Here is a 24,077-nt window from a genome sequence, read left to right as displayed (position 1 = left end):
TGAAATAATGACAAATGATTATTTCATTTTAATGCAAATTACAAAGCCTAAAATAGAGTTCTCTATTCTCCCCATACTGTAACGTTGCTGTCTTTAGTCATCGTATTTAGCTACGCTAGCCTGCCCAAGTATGCAGCAGCGCTGTCGGGCAATAATTTTGCTAGTTTTTCAAAGTAGATAACGCATACTTTCACAAACCGTCTCTATGCCTCGTTCCCATCGTGTTGTGTACATTTCTCTAACCCGGTGGCTTATGCGGTCGGTGTGTATCTAACTGAACATAGCAGGCATAAAAGTGTATCCATCTCTGTACGAGCCGGAAAAGAACCGGCACAGTGGATTGTGGTCGTTGCTGTTAATTATCACGTTTGTACGCTGAACTATGTTGAATATTTGCTTAATGAAAACTACAACTCCCTTCAGCCCAGTGTCCCATTTAGTTCTCCACTTAACTTCTCTCGTGAATGATTTACAGAAACAGCGAGTTGGGCTCACCAATTTAAAAATATATATATATAGATTCAAATAATTGAAATGACGTCTGTCAATTAGTTGTTTAATAACCGGTTAAATCGCTCGTCACCAAAGTAGTTACACAAACCTTTGTATATTTAAGCACACTAAGGTAATGGAGGAACCCTGGTTTTTGAAGCAGAAAGTAAAAGCCGTCTTCTATTTCGACCCAGATTTAAGGAGGATATGTGGAAGTCTACTTGTGCAATTTAATACGGTTTTTAACAATCAGCAATAAAAATACAACATAAAAGCACTGAAGACTGAAAATAAGTCAAGTAATGTGAAAGTAAAATGGTTTATTGCACAACTATTTTTAAACAAAATAAAAAACGGAGGTAAATATTTCATTTGCAGGTTTTATGTGATTTCTCTTGTATATGTTCCATTTGGTGATTCCATATTGTTCAGCACGCAAACCTCACCAGTTCTAGAATTTAGGCTATAAAAATGTAATTTCAAACAAGTGGTTTTGGAATCCACTAATTTGATCTAGTTAATTTAAGACAAATGGTATATTACACGCGTATTCATCTTCATACAATAGACTATGAGAATATACAAAAGGAAAATTAATATTAACAAGAAGCATAGAAGCATATATAAAATTAAAAAGCATTTACATGGCCAAACCTGATGGGGAGATAAACAGTATGAGGGTTTTAGAAAGGTGTATTATTCACTCTAATCAACCTGGTGGAACCAGCCTGATAGCTGTGTTCACCATTCCATTTAACTTACGTGCAGTGAAAGAAAATGGTAAACGTAGCAACCAGGCTGGTTCCACCAGGCTACCAATCTATTGCATCAGTGTAGAATCTGTTCTGGGTATATCCCCATGGTCATGTAAATCTCTTTTAGGAGTAGTAGGGCTGTGTCTTCAGACTCCCTGCAAAAAGAAAGGCACAAGTAAATCACTACAGACTGAATTATTTGTCAAACAGAATACATCAACTTAAAATAGATCAGCTGTGTAGAGAAGACAAACAATCCAAGCCATGGAGAGGGTTTCAGCCACAGATTCAAAACTCTTCAGCAGTAGACTCAAAATCGGCATTAGTGGCTATTTAGAATAAAACATTATATGGCTAAATCTTGGCTAACTTTTAATCATACAGAAGCTACAACCAACCACACACACACACAAGTATAACCTTGTGTGGAGCGCCCAAGAGGCAGAATGATACGAGTGGCTGATCCAGCCAAGGCCCACGTTAAAAGTATTCAACAGTGCACATTAGTCACCATTTCCACCTTGATGTAAAAGTGCCAGAACCGATTTTCATACCAGTAGCACAGGTGACTCTGCAGGGCGAAAAGGTACTCGTTGAAGCTCTCGATGGGCTTCTCCTGTAGGACGTAGTCGATGCGGTTTCCCCCGTTCAGCATTCCTATTTTCATCTGGGCCTCCTCTTCTCTCAGCAGCTCAGGACTCTCCACTATCCTGTGTTCTGCAACTAACCACATTATTTACAAGTTAACATTTTTATATACAAATAAACCAAAATACCAATATTTCATTACTTGTTTAAATCACTGTGCCCTTATGTTCACCATCGCTGCGTGCATGCTTCTCCTCCTCCTCCTTGATCTGATTGGCCACCATGGCAAGCTCGGCCGCCAGCTGGGCGTTGGTGGTGTGAGCGCGGGCAAAGTCGTTGAGGGTCTGCCAGGCACTCCTCAGGGAGCTGATGAAGCCATGCTTGAGGTCCGAACCCATGCGGGACAGACTCTCCTTCAGCTCTGCCATACACAAACAATCCATCATGTAAACCCCTCACAGTCATTATTCTAAAACAAAATTACACTTGGGAACCAATGGTTGACAATGGTAGGCTAAGAAATAGAAAATAAATCAGAGGATAAAATAGCCAGTAGTTCCATACCAAGATGCAGCCTCTTCCTCCCTTTGTGATGTGGAATCAGAACAGGTTTCAAGTCCAAGTCTGGCAAGATCATGGGCTCAATCCTGTAAGCAACTGGGTCCAGCTAAAACAAACAAAGAGCAATCAGATATTTTAACATTTAGAACTAAAAATAAAACTATTTGATTACACCCTTGCATATGAATGAATGTACAGTATTTGCTACCCTGATGTACTTTAATGAAACACATTGGCATTAACCATGTCACAGCTCAAATGTATTTATGAAGTAATTTATGTAAACAGTTGTCAAAGTGCTTTATAGCTGACAGTGACAATCCTATCACATACAGTATGTAATCTGCATGCACACCCATACTCCAGGAAAGATATGTCTGAGAAAGACTGGCTAACCGGATGGTAAATGTTGAAGAATCCCTTGCAGGTGGGTAGCTGGTAGTTCTCCTCGATCTTCTTCAGCCCTCGCACTGTGAGGAACATCCCTAAGGGAGATCCCAGGGCAAAGAAATTCACCGGTTCAAAGTCCAGAGTGTGGTACACAACAGACACCTATGGAGCAGAACACCAAAACCAGACAAGACAGTGCTTTTAGATAACTACACTGAACAAAAATATAAAACCGACATCCAACAATTTCAAAGATTCTACTGAGTTAGTTCATATAAGGAAATCAATAAATGTAAATAAATGAATTAGGCCTTAATCTATGGATTTTACATGACTATGAATACAGATATGCATTTCTTGGTCACAGATACCTTAAAAAAACAAAAGTAGGGGCGTGGATCAGAAAACCAGTCAGTATCTGGTGTGACCACCATTTGCCTCATGCAGCGCAACATCTCCTTCGCATAGAGTTGATCAGGCTGTTGATTGTGGCCTCTGCAATGTTGTCCCACTCTTCATCAATGGCTGTGCGAAGTTGCAGGATATTGGCGGGAACTGGAACACGCTGTTGTACATGTTGATCAAGAGCATCCCAAATATGCTCAATGGGTGACATGTCTTGTGAGCATGCTGACCATGGAAGAACTGGGACATTTTCAGCTTCCAGGTTGTTGGATCGAATCCCCGAGCTGACAAGGTAAAAATCTGTCTTTCTGCCCCTGATCAAGGCAGTTAACCCACTGTTCCCTGGGCGCCGAAGACGTGGATGTCGATTAAGGCAGCCCCCCGCACCTCTCTGATTCAGAGTTAAATGCAGAAGACATTTCAGTTGAAGGCATTCAGTTGTACAACTGACTACGTATCCCCCCTTTCCCTTTTCATTATCATGCTGAAACATGAGGTGATGGCAACAGATGAATGGCACGACAATGGACTTAGGATCCCGTCATGGTATCGCTGTGCATTTAAATTGCCATCGATAAAATGCAATTGTGTTCGTTGTCCGTAGCTTATGCCTGCCCATTCCATAACCCCACCGCCACAATGTTGACATCAGCAAACTGCTCGCCCACATGACATCCTCAGTTTCATCAGCTGTCCGGGTGGCTGGTCTCAGACGATCCTGCCGGTGAAGAAGCCGGAGATCCTGGGCTGGTTACACGTGGTCTGCGGTTGTGAGGCCGATTGGCAGTACGGCCAAATTCTCTAAAACAACGTTGGAGGCAGCTTATGGTAGAGAAATGAACATTCAATTATCTGGCAACAGCTCTGGTGGACATTCCTGCAGTTAGCATGCCAATTGCACGCCCCCTCAATGTAATGCTGTTTAATCAGCTTCTTGATATGCCACATGGGTCAGGTGGATGGATTATCTTGGCAAAGGAGAAACGCTCATTAACAGGGATGTAAACAAATGTATGCACAACATTTGAGAATTCTATTTTTGTGGGTATGGAACATTTCTGGGATCTTTTATTTTAGTTAATGAAACACTTATCATGTTGCATTCATATTTTTGTTAAGTGTACTTTAGATCCACACATACACCACAATTTTTTTCATGGCCAGGTATCCCTTGGGAAAGAGGTCTTCTGACCTCAATGGGACTTCCTGGATAAATAAGGGTTAAATAAAAAATGTAATGTTTTGAGTGAAAAAGATGTGTCCTAATGAAAATGTATGCTTATGCATGACATTACAGAAAGGCTGTAGACTAACATCATTAGGTCAGGATTCTGATCAACGGAGGTGTAACCTCATTAGAGCTGTCAAATCGGTGAGCAGCTTCTCTTGTGGTCACTGTTACGAAACCACATCTGTCCTTATATCCCACCCGCGTTAGAAGTTCAGAACGAGAAAGTGTAGGCTATATAGAAATAATAACACTGATCATTAAATGAAAGCGATTTATATTAGCCTAATAGAGGTGTACATTACATTACACATTCCAGTGTTCGAACGTGCAACACGACTGCATGGGATTTCTATTAATGCATCTTGGTGCATCCAATGGCAATGTCTGCAATACGTAACACCAGGAGCCGCTTGAGGATTTGACAGCTCTAACGCAGTTACACCTTCGACACCGCTGATCTGATTGAATCCTGACAGAGGTTTAGGTTTACCTGCCCAGTGCCAACATCAAAGTAGTTGTAATCCACATGGACAGAGGAGTAAGCCCCGCCAACAGGAAGCTTTGTGGTGCCTGGCCCTGGGAGGGGCTCGATTGATTGGGCAGGGACAACCTCTTGACTGGCCACTTTAACTTCTGCTGCCTTCTTCTCTTGTGCTACCTGACAAAAGGAGTCCGAAGTTGAAGGCACATGAACACACGATTAGTTGTCACTGTTTTAACCATCACTGGATTGTGTTCAGTAGGGCACACTGTAGCGAAACGTTTAGCAATAGAAAACAGAACTTTGTATTCTAAGTTCAGGTAGCATCGCCCCGTTTCAAAACATTTCTTCCTATTGAACACAACACTGGTGTCTGAGCGAAAAAGACAATTAAATGATCACCTGCTTAATTGCTCTTTCTTTGACAAACTTGGCTATTTTCTTCCTTGGCCCCAATGGAATGCTCATCTCTTTCAGGTCCTCAACTGTGCACATAAGCTATCAGAATATAGGAGAGGGGAAATTAGATTGCAACCACTGACTATGATATGGTCTAGGGAGTCATTGCAACATAATTGAATCCTTTAATTTCGGTTCCTGGGACATTTCACTCAAAAGTCAGTTATTTTCAGACCTCATATGTGGTTCTGTTCAGATAAGGCCATACCAATTTGTTTTGTAGATCCAGCTATATCCATATAGCTATATCCTTATAGCCACAATCAAAAATGAAAAGATAAGCATAGTAAATTATATTTTCCATTCATTTGTGGGGTAGGAATCATGATTGATTTAGGCATAAAGCTGGATCTACACAACCAATGGCGTGACTCACCTAGACTTTCGAGATCTGAAAACATCTGTCAAACATTTTATTTTGGAGTGTAATGTCTTCTTAATAGTGTGATAAGTATTGAAAGTAAATAGCAATAACTGTATGGGTTCATGACAAGCAAGGAGGGTTCTTACGAAAGATTCAAGGTCAATCTTCTCCTGTTCTAAAGTGCTCTGGTACTCAGACAGGCCCAGATGTTCCAAAGCAGAAGAAAGATCTACAAACTCCTTATCTTCCTCTTTAGGCTCCTCCTCTACAGCAGCAGGTGAAGTAGCAACAGTGGGGGATGCCACCTGCTTTAAGGAGAAGTGGGAAACTTTAGGTTATATTACTATTGTTACACTCTCTGTTGTCACCTAAATAAAGAAATAAACAATGTTTGGATAGTTATGGACCCACTACCTGTTTGGTGTCTGCAGGGTGGGCCCCATTAGCAGTTGGCATGGTTTGCAAAGGTAAGCCATTCTTCTGGTTTGACAGCAAGTCAAAAAGTATGAGAGATCCTGCAAACAAACATTCAGAGAGACCGGTTTGTCCAAATCTTTCTCACATGACTAAGCTAAAAGTAGGAACACTTGGGGATGCTTTTCTTAATGCTGTGTTTAGATGGTACGAGGCAGACGGCAAACCGGATGTCATTGTTTTCAATGAGGGCACAATGGTAAATTCCATCAGCTGCCACAGTAGATGGGACTTGCCGCCAGAGTTCAAATCTTTCAACTTTTGTCGTCTGCCTCAGCTTTGTTTTCTACCGGATGTTGATTTGCACTGATTGCTTACTGAAATCCCCATAGCAATGCATACAAATGTGCTAGCTTGCTTTTGCAGTCACCCTCTTTCTTGTCCTGTTATGTCGACTGGTATGACGGTTTTTGCGTCCCCCTAAAACACAGCATAAACCTAGTCCTGACCTAAAAAGCACAAAAGGTTTTTAATCCAGGACTAGGCTTTATCTGGGTCTGGAAAAGTGTCCCTTGATGTTTGGGTGTTTGTACCTAAACTATGTCCGGATACTGAAATGCCTCCTTTGAAGTCTGGGTTCCGCTGCAAGAACAGGGCATAGATCCTGTTAATCTCCAGGGCAACTGTGTCCATGATGGTCTGGCAGTAGGTGGGGCTGTTGTAGAACAGCACATCTAGGAGGGTCTCGTTAGTGAAGTGACGCAGACGACCTGTGCTGGGCAGGGTGATCTTCTTTATCCTCCTAAAACAGTAGGAAATTGATTGACACCAAATCCTTGCTTCCTCCATACTTGTTTCCTCAATTCCTCTCAAGGCACATTGGAGGAGAGGATCTAAGGTCCCTCCCTTGGACCTCTTCCTCCAATGAACTTTGAGAGAAATTGAGGAAATGAGGATAAAGGAAGCATTAGCAAGGTTTTGACAGCTAGTAACATTCTGTGACACAGCCATTTGTACAAGCTTGCCACTCAGGTCAGCAAAGACGTTTTGTGTTACAATATAATTTCCCTATCCCACAAAGAACAGGCCCTATTCCCAACTGTATGAACGTCCTCAAATTCTATTAGTGTCTCCTCACTTGTCCACCCCTGTGGCATCCCCATGCAGGGCCGTGTGCCACTGAACAGGAAGGAACTCCACTCGGCTGATGACACGCTCGTCCTGCGCCTTCTTAAAGTGACTCTGCAGCAGCTTCAGCGATACACTCCGGAAGTCATCCACTGTGAACACAAGGAACACACATTTTTAATACTCTATCTGGGTTAGTATGGAGTACTAAATGGATATTCAACACAATGACATTCAATAAACGCCATTCATTATTGCTGGGCATAGTAAACAACAACATAACAGGAAGAACATACCATGACATATGCCATTCAGGACATAAACAAGCACATCCATTTTACAATATTATTATAGCTCTGGGAAATATAGAGGCTATATGGAGAAATCACACATACCACACTCCACCATGCTCCTGAACCTCAGATCACAGACTGGACCGATGCCATGCACCATGAACACCAAGTGATCCACCTGAGGGAGCTCCCCATCGGGAACTTCGTCATGGTCATCATCGATGCCCCTCTTGACCACCCTGGGTCTGGTCTGTCCATCCTGGGTCGTACCCCACTCATCTGGCATGTCAGAGGGCTGGAATTGTACTATCACCTGTTGAAAGACATAAAAAGGCCTTTTCACAAACTAGAAACACAGTCATGTCTGGGTCTGCAAACAAAGTCCACTCAAAACCATGATGTTATTTTTCCTTACAGTCTTGATCAGTGTTCACAATTGGTAACTAACTGGTACCCAATGGTGCTTGTTGTAATGAATTCCAAAAAAACAAAAACAAGTTATGGATAAGTTACTACTTTGTGATTATCATGTAATTTTAGTAAACACTTGGTAATTCTGCACCGTAAAATTAAGGCCTACCAACATACCTTTGGATTGTGCATGACAATGGTTTCCCCTGATGGGAACTCCAGCCGACGGTGCCATTGATTGGTTGACACAGCTTTCTTATATTCTCCCTACATAGAGAAGACAGCCAATCAAACAAAGCTCAGACATAACATTCACCTATCAGTCCACTCTCAGGGCTAAAACCTGGGTATTGTTCATTAGGGAACACTAGTAAAACATAGGAAAACTTTTGCAATGGAAAACAAACACAGGCGTTTTCAGAAGTACATCCCTTTTTATGACTATTTTCCATCATTGCGTGGCCTAATGAACATGACCCTGGTCCATACAAGGTCCTGTTTTTTTTACGATGCGACAAACCTCTAGCTTCTCGCTGAACTCCTCTGAGTAGGGGATGAAGCGGCTGTCTGAGTCTCCCTTGTAGAACCAGGTGCAGCGCCGCACCTCTGTAGGTTCCTCCTCCCAGAATACAGCTGTTCGTATGCGGTCATAGAGCTGCACGTCGTAGCGCCCGCCGTCTGTGCACACAATCACGTTCTCAGGGTCCGGTTGCACTAGAGGAGAATTAAGAAACGTAGTCTTTATTCTTTATTGTCTGTTTCTCACAGATATTTGCTTTACATACCAGAAAATGCAGTGCGACAAGAAATGATTCACGACAAAAAGAGAGACATGGCATACTCTTGACAACATACAATTTTATGAAAAGCAAAACAAAATGACAGACTCGTGAGATGACCAGGTCTCTGTGAGTGTGCATAAATTAGGGTCGTGTTTATTAGGGCATGCAACGGATAATGTTTCAAAACATTTTGAAATGGTCGCTGCACTGACAGCTTTAACAAATTGCCAGGCCTAAATAAACGAGAGCGATGAAAAGTCAACTTGGATAACGATACTATGAATGGCTCTAATGTAGTAGAAATCAGATCCTTCATCTCACCTGAATTATAGATCTCCTCCAGCTGAATGGAGTCCAGGATACTGAAGGGAAGCCAGGCGCTCTTGGACTCCACTTGTTTGCAGAAGAACCAGTGAGGCTGAACAGCCTCGTACACGTTGTATTGCATCATTTGATTGGCTGGGACCAGTGCTCCAGCCATGGCGGCATGTTGGGCCATAGGGGGAGGCCCTTGAATCTGGGTGGGGGAGGGCTGAAGGGAGAGTAAAGACATATATATTAGCCTGATTGTCAGGCAATAAATAGCAAGAGAAACCAGTGAATGCACCCTATCAGAGTGGAGTTGTTGTTTACCTTTGTGAATGTGGAGGGTGCCGATTGGAATGTTGGAGCTGGAGAGCCCATAGTGTACGGATTTTGCTGCGGCGGTGGATGGAATAGCGACTGGACCTCTGGAGCTGGCACATAGGGTTTGGCTCTGCTGCTGAGGGGTGTGTGACGGTACGGATTATAACTCTGATCGGGGGCTTGTGGAGGGGGTGGGGTCACTGTGCTAGGGGGAGGAGTGTAGCTTCCCATGTGGTTCTGATGAACGCCAGTGCCAAATGGCTGTGGCACAGCAGGGTTGGAGTTGATTAGTGGGATAGGGGGTGTTGGGGCCATGCTGGCAACACTGGGAACAGAGGTTGGTCCCGATGTCGCGAGGGATACTGAGAGTGACGCTGGTGGTGGACATGCCGGCTGATGACCGATGGAAGCAAATGGGTCACTACTGTTCACGGGACTGGAGAAGTAGCTAAACGTGGATGGTGCTGGGGCATTTCCAGAGGCCTGGCCAAGAAAGCTGTCTTCTTCTCCGACATCTGCAGTATCATCTTGGAAAAACAGAACATTTGAGCAACTGAGTTACTGCAGTAGATTTGAACAGTACATTCATTCTAAATGTGCGCAATGTCAACAATCCAATGTGAATCCACCCTTTGAGAAACTCAACTGACTAACTAACTACAGACCAACAAGGGTTCTGTTGATACGACAGTTCTGTTGACCTGACACTGCTATAGATAGCTGAGGAACGCTAAACTAAATTCTGTTATATCGAGGCGTTTTGATAACTGGTCTCACAATTTGCTAGCACCAACACTGAGTCACCATAACTCAATACTGCAAAATGATCCGTTTCTCTGGTTTTACTATTGAAAGGTATGTGTTTGGGTAAAATGAACATTTCTGTTTTATACTATAAAACTACTGACAACATTTCTCCCAAATTCCAAATAAAAATATTGTCATTTAGAGCATTTATTTGCAGAAAATGACAACTGGTCAAAATAACAAAAAAATAGTGTTGTCAGACCTCAAAAAAATGCAAAGAAAATAAGTTCATATTCATTTTTAAACAACACAATACTGATGTTTTAACTTAGGAATTGTTCAGAAATCAATATTTGGTGGAATAACCCTGATTTCAATCACAGTTTTCATGCGTCTTCTTGGCATGCCAGTCTTTTCCATTGATGTTGGGTGACTTTACGCCACTCCTGGCGCAGAAATTCAAGCAGCTTGGCTCTGTTTGATGGCTTGTAACCATCCATCTTCCTCTTGACCACATTCCAGAGGTTTTCAATGGGGTTCAGATTAGAGGTCGACCGATTAATCGGAATGACCGAACAATCGGAAATCAGTATTTTTGGACACCGATTTTGCCGATTATTATTATTTTTTTTTACTACACCTTTATTTAACTAGGCAAGTCAGTTAAGAAAACACATTCTTATTTTCAATGACGGCCTAGGAACGGTGGATTAACTGCCTGCCTGGGGGGGATCCAATCTTGCAACCTTACAGTTAACTAGTCCTTGTGCACTCCACAAGGAGACTGCCTGTTACGCGAATGCAGTAAGCCAAGGCAAGTTGCTAGCTAGCATTAAACTTATCTTATAAAAAACAAATCAATCACAATCGCTAGTTAACTACACATGGTTTCTGATATTACTAGATATTATCTAGCGTGTCCTGCGTTACATATAATCTGACTGAGCATACAAGTATCTGACTGAGCGGTGGTAGGCAGAAGCAGGCGAGTAAACATTCATTCAAACAGCACTTTCTTTGCGTTTTGCCAGCAGCTCTTCGTTGTGCGTCAAGCATTGTGCTGTTTATGACTTCAAGCCTATCAACTCCCGAGATGAGGCTGGTGTAACCGAAGTGGAATTTCTAGCTAGTTAGTGCGCGCTAATAGCGTTTCAAACATCACTCGCTCTGAGCCTTGGAGTAGTTGTTTCCCTTGCTCTGCATGGGTAACGCTGCTTCGAGGGTGGCTGTTGTGTTCCTGGTTCGACCCCAGGTAGGGGTGAGAGTTGTGTTCCTGGTTCGAGCCCAGGTAGGGGCAAGAAGAGGGACGGAAGCTATACTGTTACACCGGCAATACTAAAGTGCCTATAAGAACATCCAATAGTCAAAGGTTAATGAAATACAAATGGTATAGAGGGAAATAGTCCTATAATAACTACAACCTAAAACTTCTTACCTGGGAATATTGAAGACTCATGTTAAAAGGAACCACCAGCTTTCATATGTTCTCATGTTCTGAGCAAGGAACTGAAACGTTAGCTTTCTTACATGGCACATATTGCACTTTTACTTTCTTCTCCAACACTTTGTTTTTGCATTATTTAAACCAAATTGAACATGTTTCATTATTTATTCGAGGCTAAATTGATTTTATTGATGTATTATATTAAACAAAATAAGTGTTCATTCAGTATTGTTGTAATTGTCATTATTACAAAGAAACATTTTTGGGGCCGATTAATCGGTATCAGCTTTTTTGGTCCTCCAATAATCAGTATCGGCGTTGAAAAATCATAATCTGTCGACCTCTAGTTCAGATCTGGAGACTGGGCTGGCCATAACAGGGTCTTGATCCGGTGGTCCTCCATCCACACCTTGATTGACCTGGCTGTGTGGCATGGAGCATTGTGCTGCTGGAAAAAACAATCCTAAGAGTTGGGGAACATTGCCAGAGCAGAAGAAAGCAAGATTTCTTCCAGGACAACCTTGTACGTGGCTTGATTCATGCATCCTTCACAAAGACAAATCTGCCTTGCTGAAGCACCCCCAGATCATCACTGATCCTCTACCAAATTTCACAGTGGGTGCGAGACCTGGAGAGGCCTACAAGCCACAGTGTCTCGCACCCACTGTGAAATTTGGTGGAGGATCGTTTACACATTTTTTTTTTGTATGTTGGCTATTTAGAATTGTATAAGATTAGTTGAATGAGAGAGAGAGAACTGAAAACAGTATTGAAGATGCACCAGATAAACTAACTCATTTAAAATCTTCAAGGTTTCAGACTCCATTGTTCTCACCCTACCCAGGTCCCAAGGTTTAAGAGGGTGCACTACATCATGTGTGTTGGGGTTTTTCAGTTTGAACTAAAAGGGGTTTAAGAGGGTACTAGGCCTATACTTTAACATTGCAGAGCAAGTAGTCAACGTTGCATTATGAGTACCATAAATTACTATGCTTTTGGTCACTTTACCCAAAAAACGGTGGGACACAGGCCCTCATCATACAATGTAAACAACTACCATGCTTACATGTTTTACTACATGCTGCTAATACAAAACCATGGTATTTTTTTCTTTGTACTAACATGGTAGCTAGTACAAAAAAAAAAAAAAAAGCCTGATTTTTTTAGCAGGTAAATACCATGGTACTGGTGTAAATAAAGGTCACCACTGTTCCATAAGGTGTATGTATGTATATGTTTTTTAAATCTGATTTTGCGACTTGCATGAGTTAGTTACTTGATGTGGAATAGAGTTCCATGTAGTACTGTGCGCCTCCCATTGTCTTTTCTGGACTTGGGGACTGTGAAGAGACCACTGGTTTGCATGTCTTGTGGGGTATGCATGAGTGTCTGAGCTGTGTGCTAGTAGTTTAAACAAACAGCTCGGTGCACATGTGTATATATTTTTTTGTTTTTTCATGCGCTCTTTTGTTTTTGATAACGTTTCGTTTTTATTGCATATATCTGCCGTTTTTGAGCCACGGCTCTGCAGATTGACTGACAGGTTAATACTTTTGGGCTTGGCTAGCTAGCTTTTGTTTGAAAAATGCATCTGGACACAGTACCATCTTTTTTGTTTCACCTGATCTTTTGAGAACATAATTTGAGTAGTGGCATAAAGCGTGAGATGAATGGGAGATAGAGGAATACAGCATTGCTGAGTGAGAGGACTTGTAGAGAGGACGACTGACTACTATTCTGAACTTTATGTGGGGACCTTTCTGGCGCCCAGAGCTGCTGAGGCGTCACCCAAGTGGTGCTACACAGAGTGGAAGAGAAGTCCAGTAACTGTAAGACTTCCCTCTACAAGATCATCAGCAGACTCCATCATCATCTACCATCCTCTGTCCAGCTCTCTCTGCTCAAATCAAGCTATATTTCTACAGCACATTTCAGACATCAAATGCAATGCAATGTGCTTCACAGGAAAAATAAAAATAAATGAATATTTACTACACAACAAGCATTAGATGATACAAAACTAAAGAATAACAAAAACTGAATGACTAAAAAGCAACCTATGGAAAGAAAGCTAAAAAGGTGTGTTTTAAGATAAGTCCACAGTTTCAGCTCACTATAGGTTTTTCTGGTAGGCTATTCCAGATGCTGGGGGCATAGTACCTAAAGGCTGCCTCTCTATGCCTCAGTTCAAGCCATGAACAGACCCTCTCCATCTTCGGAGGATGCAGCTTTCAAAGATTTGGCCACTACTGGTTGACCCGTCATGACATATTGCTTGTTTGTTTTTTTGCTCTTGAAGCACTTTGAGATTCTACAAAAAGTGCTATAGAAATGTAATAAATTATTATGCAACATGTCAATACGTTTCACAAATACATGTAGAGATGAAAACAATCTCTCCTTTGAGAGCTAAGCATCCCTCAGCTAAGCTGTAGCAACTGTTATTCTACTTATTTACCAAGCTATTAAAACAATTCCAAAAGAAATGTCCTGATATCTAATACATTGCAGAGATTTATCTACAAGTTTAAAATGTGTAATGGGCTTGTGGACAGCTAGCTCTCAAACTCTAGACGGCATTCTACCAACAGTTCTCAGCCAGCTTCGCAGCCGACTACTGCCACATGTGAACTACTACTTCTTCGTTGAGGTTTAACGGCAGTTGGCATCTAATAAATGTTGCATTACCGCCACCTACTAGACTGGAGTACAACTCCCTTATATTTTGTCAGTTAAGTCAGTTAAGAACAAATTCTTATTTTCAATGACGGCCTAGGAAGAGCGGGTTAACTGCCTGTTCAGGGAAAGAACGACATGTATAACGAATGTGTACCTTGTCAGCTCGGACCTTCCGGTTAGTAGTCCAACGCTCTAACCACTAGGCTACCCTGCCGCCCCTTGACCCACCTACTTTCTCCACTGCCTCAGCATATAACTTCTGCACTACTCTAACCCTTGAAACCTGCCCGGGCCATGTCTGATCCCCAGCCCCATGGGCACCCCTACAATCAACCACTGCTTTGCCCAATGCTACAGATTTCTTTGTCTCACGTCATGTGAACTACAATCCCCACGCTGTGTTTGAACGTTTCGAAACGTCAATAATCAGCGAGAAAGAATCCTTCAAATAAAAAAAAATATACACTTACTGTACCAGTTTTGCACAGATCAATACAGTTATGGGCGCCTCCAGCCAACGAAACGACACTTAGGCTACACCAGGGTTAAGGTTACACACAGGTGTTCAGAACATGCTTGATAGCTAATTAGCACAGGTGTTCTCTTTTTCCGTAAACAAGCGTTGTAACATGGATATATGGCCGTGTGGGAACACTACCCCTAACCCTATCAAGGTGTGTATCAAGTTTTATATATATATATATATATATATATATATATATGTCGCTTATTTGAACGATAAAGTTCCAAAACTATACCGCCAGCGATGCATGTTCAGAGCAAGCGTCGGGGATCTTAACAAACCATTCCTGCAAAAGACACCTTTGTCCAATGACTCTTATGAGTAATGTAACTGAGAGTCACGCATGATCAAGGGCTAGTTGACAGGTAACTAACCAGTAGTTAGTTGGCTAGCTAGCTGTCATGTTAGTCATTCAATTCCTAGGGGCCCTGCTGTGCCTGGCTTAGCGTTATCTTACCTCCCGATAACACCGCTGGACCACTGGCCTGGCTGACAGGTATGACAGGTAAATTGAAGTTGAACTCCGGTGCCGCAGAAAACAGTAGATTTGCGCTGGAATTCGGCACATTATTGGTTTTCCTATCAGCCATTTTCACCCCAAATTACACGTAGCAAAGCTTATTTTACTGTCGGAGCAGCATAATTTCACAACCCGGATGTCAGACGTAGTTCTCAGTGCTGGCGTTTGCAAAAATTCACTGATCTGTTATACAAGTGATAAACTCAAGCCAAAAACAGTACAACTACGTGGTCAAGTGTTCCTCGTTAAGTAGGCGCTGAATCGCCGCAAGTTCTTTGCAGTCTTGATGGACCGGGTACGGGAATAAATATATGAGTAAGATTCAGTGCTGCCATCTACTGCTGTGGCTGAGGTACTGTAATTTATGAAAAAAAAAAAATGAAAAAAAAGGTTAACAATGTTTCTGATTGACTTTACTCTATAGTCGACAGCCAACATTATTAACAGAATACTTATTAAAATGCAATAATATTAAATATATTCTCGAAAATATCCCAAAAAGAGTCTTTCCCGCCACTGTGATCCAGTGAGGTATAACCCGGGCCAGGAGAGAGCGAGTCGAGTGATAAAGTTATTGAGGCATAATTATTGCTAACGAGAATATGTTTGTTCGGGAATTTAGCTAGTTAACTAGCCACCTCAATAGCTAACTAATGTTAGCTAGCTTCTTAAGGGTTTGACACTATTTTTTCATTTTTCACCTAAAATGACAAACCCAAATCTAACTACCTGTAGTTCTGGACCTGATGCAAGGATATGCATATTCTTGATACCATTTGAAAGTAAAAACTTGGATGTTTGTGAGAATATAACACATTAGATCTGGTAAAAGATCATACAAACTAAAAAAAAACATGCATTTTCTATAAAAAATGTTGTTCCATCTTTGAAATGTAAGAGAAAGGCAATACTTTAAGATATGAGTCTAGGTGTAATTTAGAATTACATTCCTGCACAATATTTTGTATCAAGTCTGTCAGTTTGAGTTTGCCCAAATATGCCGAATTGGTCATTTGATACATTTAAGTACATAACTATAGAGATTGAGAACATACAAACATGCTATGGTAATAAAAAAGTTTACACACTCCCAGGAATGACATACATGATGGATCATTAGCTTATACACTCACTGTCACACATCTAGAAGGCGGGGTGGGTGTGGAGCCAGATACCGCAGTGGGGTCAAACGGTAGACCCCAGTTCCTACATTTGAACATACAAATGGATTTTATCAAACAAAATTATGCTACATTTTTATCTCTGAGACCCTCAGGATGACAAATCAGAGCAAGATTACTGACTGTAAAGTACATTATTTACCTTCAGAGGTGAATGTATCAAACCAGTTTTTTGTTGTTGTGCACTCTCCTCAAACAATAGCTTGCTATTTTTTTCACTGTAATAGCTACTGTTAATTGCAGTTAGAGAAACAAGAACTTAAGTTTTCTGCCCATATTAGACATGTCTATGTCCTGGAAAGTTGGCTCTTGTATACAACTTCATTCTAGTCTCATTAGCACACGTTAGCAACAACCGTCCAGGTTTAGGGACAACGATCCCGCAGAAGCTAGCTAGCGAGTGCAAACCACAGTAAGCTAGCTAGGCGTTTGAAAAAAACTGCTTTTTCTAGGTAAACAGACCAATAAGGCTTATCAGAGTAAACAAACGTATCAGACTGGAATGAGTTACTAAGCTTGCTTACATGGAACTGCTTTAGTCGTGTTTCAATAAACACTGGTTAATTGGGAGTTAATTCATTTAGTGGGGAATTATCTTTGTATTGTGATAGTTGCTGTTGTTTCTTATGATTAGTCAATACACATGGTTTACATCTCGTCTTTACAACCATAACAGCCATGTGAATTTATCCTGATCAGCATGCATAATGAGGATGTGGTTTGTCTGACCTGACCCTCTGTCCTGCAGCCCAGAGCAACTAACCCAGAATGGGAAGCAAAAGTGTTGGAATACTTCAAAGACCCCACAGAGTAAGGCAACTCCAGAGGAACAGAGAGCACACAACTTGCTGAATGCACTGTATTACTCCATATCTGTAGCGTATAGTGAGTACCCCCACTAGGGATGGGCACAGTTATTTGAATATGTGAATGGAAGTTAGTATTCAATTACTTGCAAGAGTGTTCATTTTTGAGAAAATAAAATATTTTAAAAACAATATGTAACATAGCTCAAAGTGCTGTACAGAAACCCAGCCTAAAACCCCAAACAGCAAGCAATGCAGGTGTAGAAGCACGGTGGCTAGGAAAAACTCCCTAGAAAGGCCAAAACCTAGGAAGGAACCTAGAGAGGAACCAGGCTATGTGGGGTGGCCAGTCCTCTTCTGGCTGTGCCAGGTGGAGATTATAACAGAACATGGCCAAGATGTTCAAATGTTCATAAATGACCAGCATGGTCAAATAATAATAAGGCAGAACAGTTGAAACTGGAGCAGCAGCACAGTCAGGTAGACTGGGAACAGCAAGGAGTCATCATGTCAGGTATTCCTGGGGCATGGTCCCAGGGCTCAGGTCCTCCGAGAGAGAGAAAGAAAGAGAGAATTAGAGAGAGCATATGTGGGATGGCCAGTCCTCTTCTGGCTGTGCCGGGTGGAGATTATAACAGAACATGGCCAAGATGTTCAAATGTTCATAAATGACCAGCATGGTCAAATAATAATAAGGCAGAACAGTTGAAACTGGAGCAGCAGCACGGCCAGGTGGACTGGGGACAGCAAGGAGTCATCATGTCAGGTAGTCCTGGGGCATGGTCCTAGGGCTCAGGTCCTCCGAGAGAGAGAGAAAGAAAGAGAGAAGGAGAGAATTAGAGAACGCACACTTAGATTCACACAGGACACCGAATAGGACAGGAGAAGTACTCCAGATATAACAAACTGACCCTAGCCCCCCGACACATAAACTACTGCAGCATAAATACTGGAGGCTGAGACAGGAGGGGTCAGGAGACACTGTGGCCCCATCCGAGGACACCCCCGGACAGGGCCAAACAGGAAGGATATAACCCCACCCACTTTGCCAAAGCACAGCCCCCACACCACTAGAGGGATATCTTCAACCACCAACTTACCATCCTGAGACAAGGCTGAGTATAGCCCAAAGACCTCCGCCACGGCCAACCCAAGGGGGGGGGGGGGGGGGGCGCCAACCCAGACAGGATGACCACATCAGTGAATCAACCCACTCAGGTGACGCACCCCCTCCAGGGACGGCATGAGAGAGCCCCAGTAAGCCAGTGACTCAGCCCCTGTAATAGGGTTAGAGGCAGAGAATCCCAGTGGAAAGAGGGGAACCGGCCAGGCAGAGACAGCAAGGGCGGTTCGTTGCTCCAGAGCCTTTCCGTTCACCCTCCCACTCCTGGGCCAGACTACACTCAATCATATGACCCACTGAAGAGATGAGTCTTCAGTAGAGACTTAAAGGTTGAGACCGAGTTTGCGTCTCTGACATGGGTAGGCAGACCGTTCCATAAAAATGGAGCTCTATAGGAGAAAGCCCTGCCTCCAGCTGTTTGCTTAGAAATTCTAGGGACAATTAGGAGGCCTGCGTCTTGTGACCGTAGCGTACGTGTAGGTATGTACGGCAGGACCAAATCAGAGAGATAGGTAGGAGCAAGCCCATGTAATGCTTTGTAGGCTAGCAGTAAAACCTTGAAATCAGCCATTGCCTTGACAGGAAGCCAGTGTAGAGAGGCTAGCACTGGAGTAATATGATCAAATTTTTTGGTTCTAGTCAGGCTTCTAGCAGCCGTATTTAGCACTAACTGAAGTTTATTTAGTGCTTTATCCGGGTAGCCGGAAAGTAGAGCATTGCAGTAGTCTAACCTAGAAGTGACAAAAGCATGGATTAATTTTTCTGCATCATTTTTGGACAGAAAGTTTGATTTTTGCAATGTTACGTAGATGGAAAAAAGCTGTCCTTGAAATGGTCTTGATGTTCTTCAAAAGAGAGATCAGGGTCCAGAGTAACGCCAAGGTCCTTCACAGTTTTATTTGAGACGACTGTACAACCATTAAGATTAATTGTCAGATTCAACAGAAGATCTCTTTGTTTCTTGGGACCTAGAACAAGCATCTCTGTTTTGTCAGAGTTTAAAAGTAGAAAGTTTGCAGCCATCCACTTCCTTATGTCTGAAACACATTCTTCTAGCAAGGACAATTTTGGGGCTTCACCATGTTTCATTGAAATGTACAGCTGTGTGTCATCCGCATAGCAGTGAAAGTTAACATTATGTTTTCGAATAACATCCCAAAGAGGTAAAATATATAGTGAAAACAATAGTGGTCCTAAAACGGAACCTTGAGGAACACCGAAATTTACAGTTGATTTGTCAGAGGACAAACCATTCACAGAGACAAACTGATATCTTTCCGACAGATAAGATCTAAACCAGGCCAGAACTTGTCCGTGTAGACCAATTTGGGTTTCCAATCTCTCCAAAAGAATGTGGTGATCGATGGTATCAAAAGCAGCACTAAGATCTAGGAGCACGAGGACAGATGCAGAGCCTCGGTCCGATGCCATTAAAATGTCATTCACCACCTTCACAAGTGCCGTCTCAGTGCTATGATGGGGTCTAAAACCAGACTGAAGCATTTCGTATACATTGTTTGTCTTCAGGAAGGCAGTGAGTTGTTGCGCAACAGCCTTTTCTAAAATTTTTGAGAGGAATGGAAGATTCGATATAGGCCGATAGTTTTTTATATTTTCTGGGTCAAGGTTTGGCTTTTTCAAGAGAGGCTTTATTACTGCCACTTTTAGTGAGTTTGGTACACATCCGGTGGATAGAGAGCCGTTTATTATGTTCAACATAGGAGGGCCAAGCACAGGAAGCAGCTCTTTCAGTAGTTTAGTTGGAATAGGGTCCAGTATGCAGCTTGAAGGTTTAGAGGCCATGATTATTTTCATCATTGTGTCAAGAGATATAGTACTAAAACACTTGAGCGTCTCTCTTGATCCTAGGTCCTGGCAGAGTTGTGCAGACTCAGGACAACTGAGCTTTGAAGGAATACGCAGATTTAAGGAGGAGTCCGTAATTTGCTTTCTAATAATCATAATCTTTTCCTCAAAGAAGTTCATGAATTTATCACTGCTAAAGTGAAAGTCATCCTCTCTTGGGGAATGCTGCATTTTAGTTACCTTTGCGACAGTATCAAAAAGGAATTTCGGATTGTTCTTATTTTCCTCAATTAAGTTAGAAAAATAGGATGATCGAGCAGCAGTAAGGGCTCTTCGGTACTGCACGGTACTGTCTTTTCAAGCTAGTCGGAAGACTTCCAGTTTGGTGTGGCGCCATTTCCGTTCCAATTTTCTGGAAGCTTGCTTCAGAGCTCAGGTATTTTCTGTGTACCAGGGAGTTAGTTTCTTATGAGAAATGTTTTTAGTTTTTAGGGGTGCAACTGCATCTAGGGTATTGCGCAAGGTTAAATTGAGTTCCTCGGTTAGGTGGTTAACTGATTTTTGTTCTCTGGCGTCCTTGGGTAGACAGAGGGAATCTGGAAGGACATTAAGGAATCTTTGTGTTGTCTGTGAATTTATAGCACGACTTTTGATGATCCTTGGTTGGGGTCTGAGCAGATTATTTGTTGCAATTGCAAACGTAATAAAATGGTGGTCCGATAGTCCAGGATTATGAGGAAAAACATTAAGATCCACAACATTTATTCCATGGGACAAAACTAGGTCCAGCGTATGACTGTGACAGTGAGTGGGTCCAGAGACATGTTGGACAAAACCCACTGAGTCGATGATGGCTCCGAAAGCCTTTTGGAGTGGGTCTGTGGACTTTTCCATGTGAATATTAAAGTCACCAAAGATTAGAATATTATCCGCTATGACTACAAGGTCCGATAGGAATTCAGGGAACTCAGTGAGGAACGCTGTATATGGTCCAGGAGGCCTGTAAACAGTAGCTATAAAAAGTGATTGAGTAGGCTGCATAGATTTCATGACTAGAAGCTCAAAAGACGAAAACGTCATTTTTTTTTTTGTAAATTGAAATTTGCTATCGTAAATGTTAGCAACACCTCCGCCTTTGCGGGATGCACGGGGGATATGGTCACTAGTATAGCCAGGAGGTGAGGCCTCATTTAACACAGTAAATTCATCAGGCTTAAGCCATGTTTCAGTCAGGCCAATCACATCAAGATTATGATCAGTGATTAGTTCATTGACTATAATTGCCTTTGAAGTAAGGGATCTAACATTAAGTAGCCCTATTTTGAGATGTGAGGTATCATGATCTCTTTCAATAATGACAGGAATGGAGGTGGTCTTTATCCTAGTGAGATTGCTAAGGCGAACACCGCCATGTTTAGTTTTGCCCAACCTAGGTCGAGGCACAGACACGGTCTCAATGGTGATAGCCGAGCTGACTACACTGACTGTGCTAGTGGCAGACTCCACTATGCTGGCAGGCTGGCTAACAGCCTGCTGCCTGGCCTGCACCCTATTTCATTGTGGAGCTAGAGGAGTTAGAGCCCTGTCTATGTTGGTAGATAAAATGAGAGCACCCCTCCAGCTAGGATGGAGTCCGTCACTCCTCAGCAGGTCAGGCTTGGTCCTGTTTGTGGGTGAGTCCCAGAAAGAGGGCCAATTATCTACAAATTCTATCTTTTGGGAGGGGCAGAAAACAGTTTTCAACCAGCGATTGAGTTGTGAGACTCTGCTGTAGAGCTTATCACTCCCCCTAACTGGGAGGGGGCCAGAGACAATTACTCGATGCCGACATCTTTCTAGCTGATTTACACGCAGAAGCTATGTTGCGCTTGGTGATCTCTGACTGTTTCATCCTAACATCGTTGGTGCCGACGTGGATAACAATATCTCTATACTCTCTACACTCGCCAGTTTTAGCTTTAGCCAGCACCATCTTCAGATTAGCCTTAACGTCGGTAGCCCTGCCCCCCGGTAAACAGTGTATGATCGCTGGATGATTTGTTTTAAATCTAATACTGCGGGTAATGGAGTCGCCAATGACTAGAGTTTTCAATTTGTCAGAGCTAATGGTGGGAAGCTTCGGTGTCTCAGACCCCGTAACGGGATGAGTAGAGACCAGAGAAGACTCGGCCTCTGACTCCGACCCCCTGCTTAATGGGGAAAACCGGTTTCAAGTTTCTGTCGGCTGAATGAGCGACACCGGTTGAGCGTTCCTACAGCATTTCCTTCCAGAAACCGTGAGAAAGTTGTCCGGCTGCGGGGACTGTGCCAGGGGATTTATACTACTATCTGTACTTACTGGTGGCACAGACGCGGTTTCATCCTTTCCTACACTGAAATTACCCTTGCCTAGCGATTGCGTCTGAAGCTGGGCTTGTAGCACAGCTATCCTCGCCGTAAGGCTAGTACAGCGACTGCAATTAGAAGGCATCATGTTAATGTTACTACTTAGCTTCGGCTGTTGGAGGTCCTGACGAATCGTGTCCAGATAAAGCGTCCGGAGTGAAAAAGTTGAGGAAAAAAAAATATATATATATAAACGGTAATTAAAAAGTAAAAACCGTAAATTTGTCAGGTAGCAAAACAGGTTGGCAACAAAATGCACAGCAACTCGAAAACAAGTCTGCAAGTTGTGACCGGAAATGACGTATGAGCCTCCACACCATGAACAGCCTGCATCTGGTGCCCAAGAAGGACTCCGTGGCTAACCAGCTGGTGAGTCGAGCCTTGCAGCTGGCCAGGGACACTGCCCTCTTCCTGGATGAGATGCAGCTGGAGCAGGGTCAACTGGACACCTCAGGTAAGAGGAGGGGGCTCTGGGAACCACAGGGCACATTGAGGAGCAACTAGGGCCAGAGTTTGGCCCAGAGATGAAGCCCTGCCCAGAAACAACCTCTAACCTAAGACACTTGTGTAGATCAGAGAGTATTTGATAGGTGTACACATTGGGGTAGTTGCTCCATCTTGCTCTCTGATAGGCTGGGTAGAATTTTAGACATTGGTGATACCTGTCTTATTCACTCATATCTCCAAGTGGGGGGTTGGGAGAAGGGTTGTTTCTGGGCATGCTGAAAGATGTACTGTACTGCAGGGACTGGGAACTAGTTTAAGATACCCACAGAAGTGCCTCTAGCTTTTTGTGCAACAGCCATGGTATATTAATTCATTTAGTATACCAATTGCTGTAGTGCAATGTCATTTAATCCATTGAATAGCCTTGTTGTGGTAATATGTTCATAGAAATGTGTCCTGTTGTAGGTGTCTGGAACATCCCGGCTCTGAGGAACCTGATTTCCTGGCAGAAGGTTGATTATGACTTCAACAAGATGGAATTCCCCTGCAATATTAATGTGCTCATCACGTCAGAGGGCAGATCCCTGCTACCAGTGAGGACAAAGGCGTCAAATAAAATTTTATTGGCAACATCCGCAATACCGTCTGATAAGTATGTGTGTGTAGTGAAATGCTTGTGTTCCTAGCTCCAACAGTGCAGTAGTATCTAACAATTCACACAAATCTAAAAGTAAAAGAATGGAATTAAGAAATATATAAATATTAGATTGAGCAATGTCGGAGTGGCATTGACTAAAATATAGTATATACTTATGAGATGACTAAAGCAGTATTTAAACATTATCAAAGTGACCAGTGATTCCAAGTCTATGTACAGTGCCTTGCGAAAGTATTCGGCCCCCTTGAACTTTGCGACCTTTTGCCACATTTCAGGCTTCAAACATAAAGATATAAAACTGTATTTTTTTGTGAAGAATCAACAACAAGTGGGACACAATCATGAAGTGGAACGACATTTATTGGATATTTCAAACT

The 24,077-nt window shown here is 42.6% G+C and overlaps 1 protein-coding gene across 1 annotated transcript; it reads right to left on the bottom strand.

Moving 5' to 3' along the window:
• Window positions 1-792: 792 nt before the first annotated feature.
• Window positions 793-15,557, bottom strand: LOC139381735 (SEC23-interacting protein-like). The gene is made up of 17 exons (XM_071125476.1): window positions 15,232-15,557; window positions 9,388-9,908; window positions 9,076-9,286; window positions 8,493-8,686; window positions 8,150-8,239; window positions 7,664-7,874; window positions 7,279-7,420; window positions 6,734-6,942; window positions 6,141-6,241; window positions 5,873-6,034; window positions 5,306-5,401; window positions 4,913-5,080; window positions 2,793-2,948; window positions 2,400-2,502; window positions 2,068-2,256; window positions 1,802-1,970; window positions 793-1,402 (listed from the first exon to the last, which is right to left on the bottom strand). The coding sequence occupies exons 1-17, from the start codon at window positions 15,362-15,364 to the stop codon at window positions 1,321-1,323; spliced, it is 2,937 nt and encodes a 978-aa protein (XP_070981577.1). The 5' UTR covers window positions 15,365-15,557; the 3' UTR covers window positions 793-1,320.
• Between the last annotated feature and the right edge of the window lie 8,520 nt (window positions 15,558-24,077).

Source organism: Oncorhynchus clarkii, chromosome 23 (genome assembly GCF_045791955.1).
Source record: "Oncorhynchus clarkii lewisi isolate Uvic-CL-2024 chromosome 23, UVic_Ocla_1.0, whole genome shotgun sequence".
NCBI lineage: Eukaryota > Metazoa > Chordata > Actinopteri > Salmoniformes > Salmonidae > Oncorhynchus > Oncorhynchus clarkii.
This window is presented reverse-complemented; position numbering and strand designations above follow the sequence as displayed.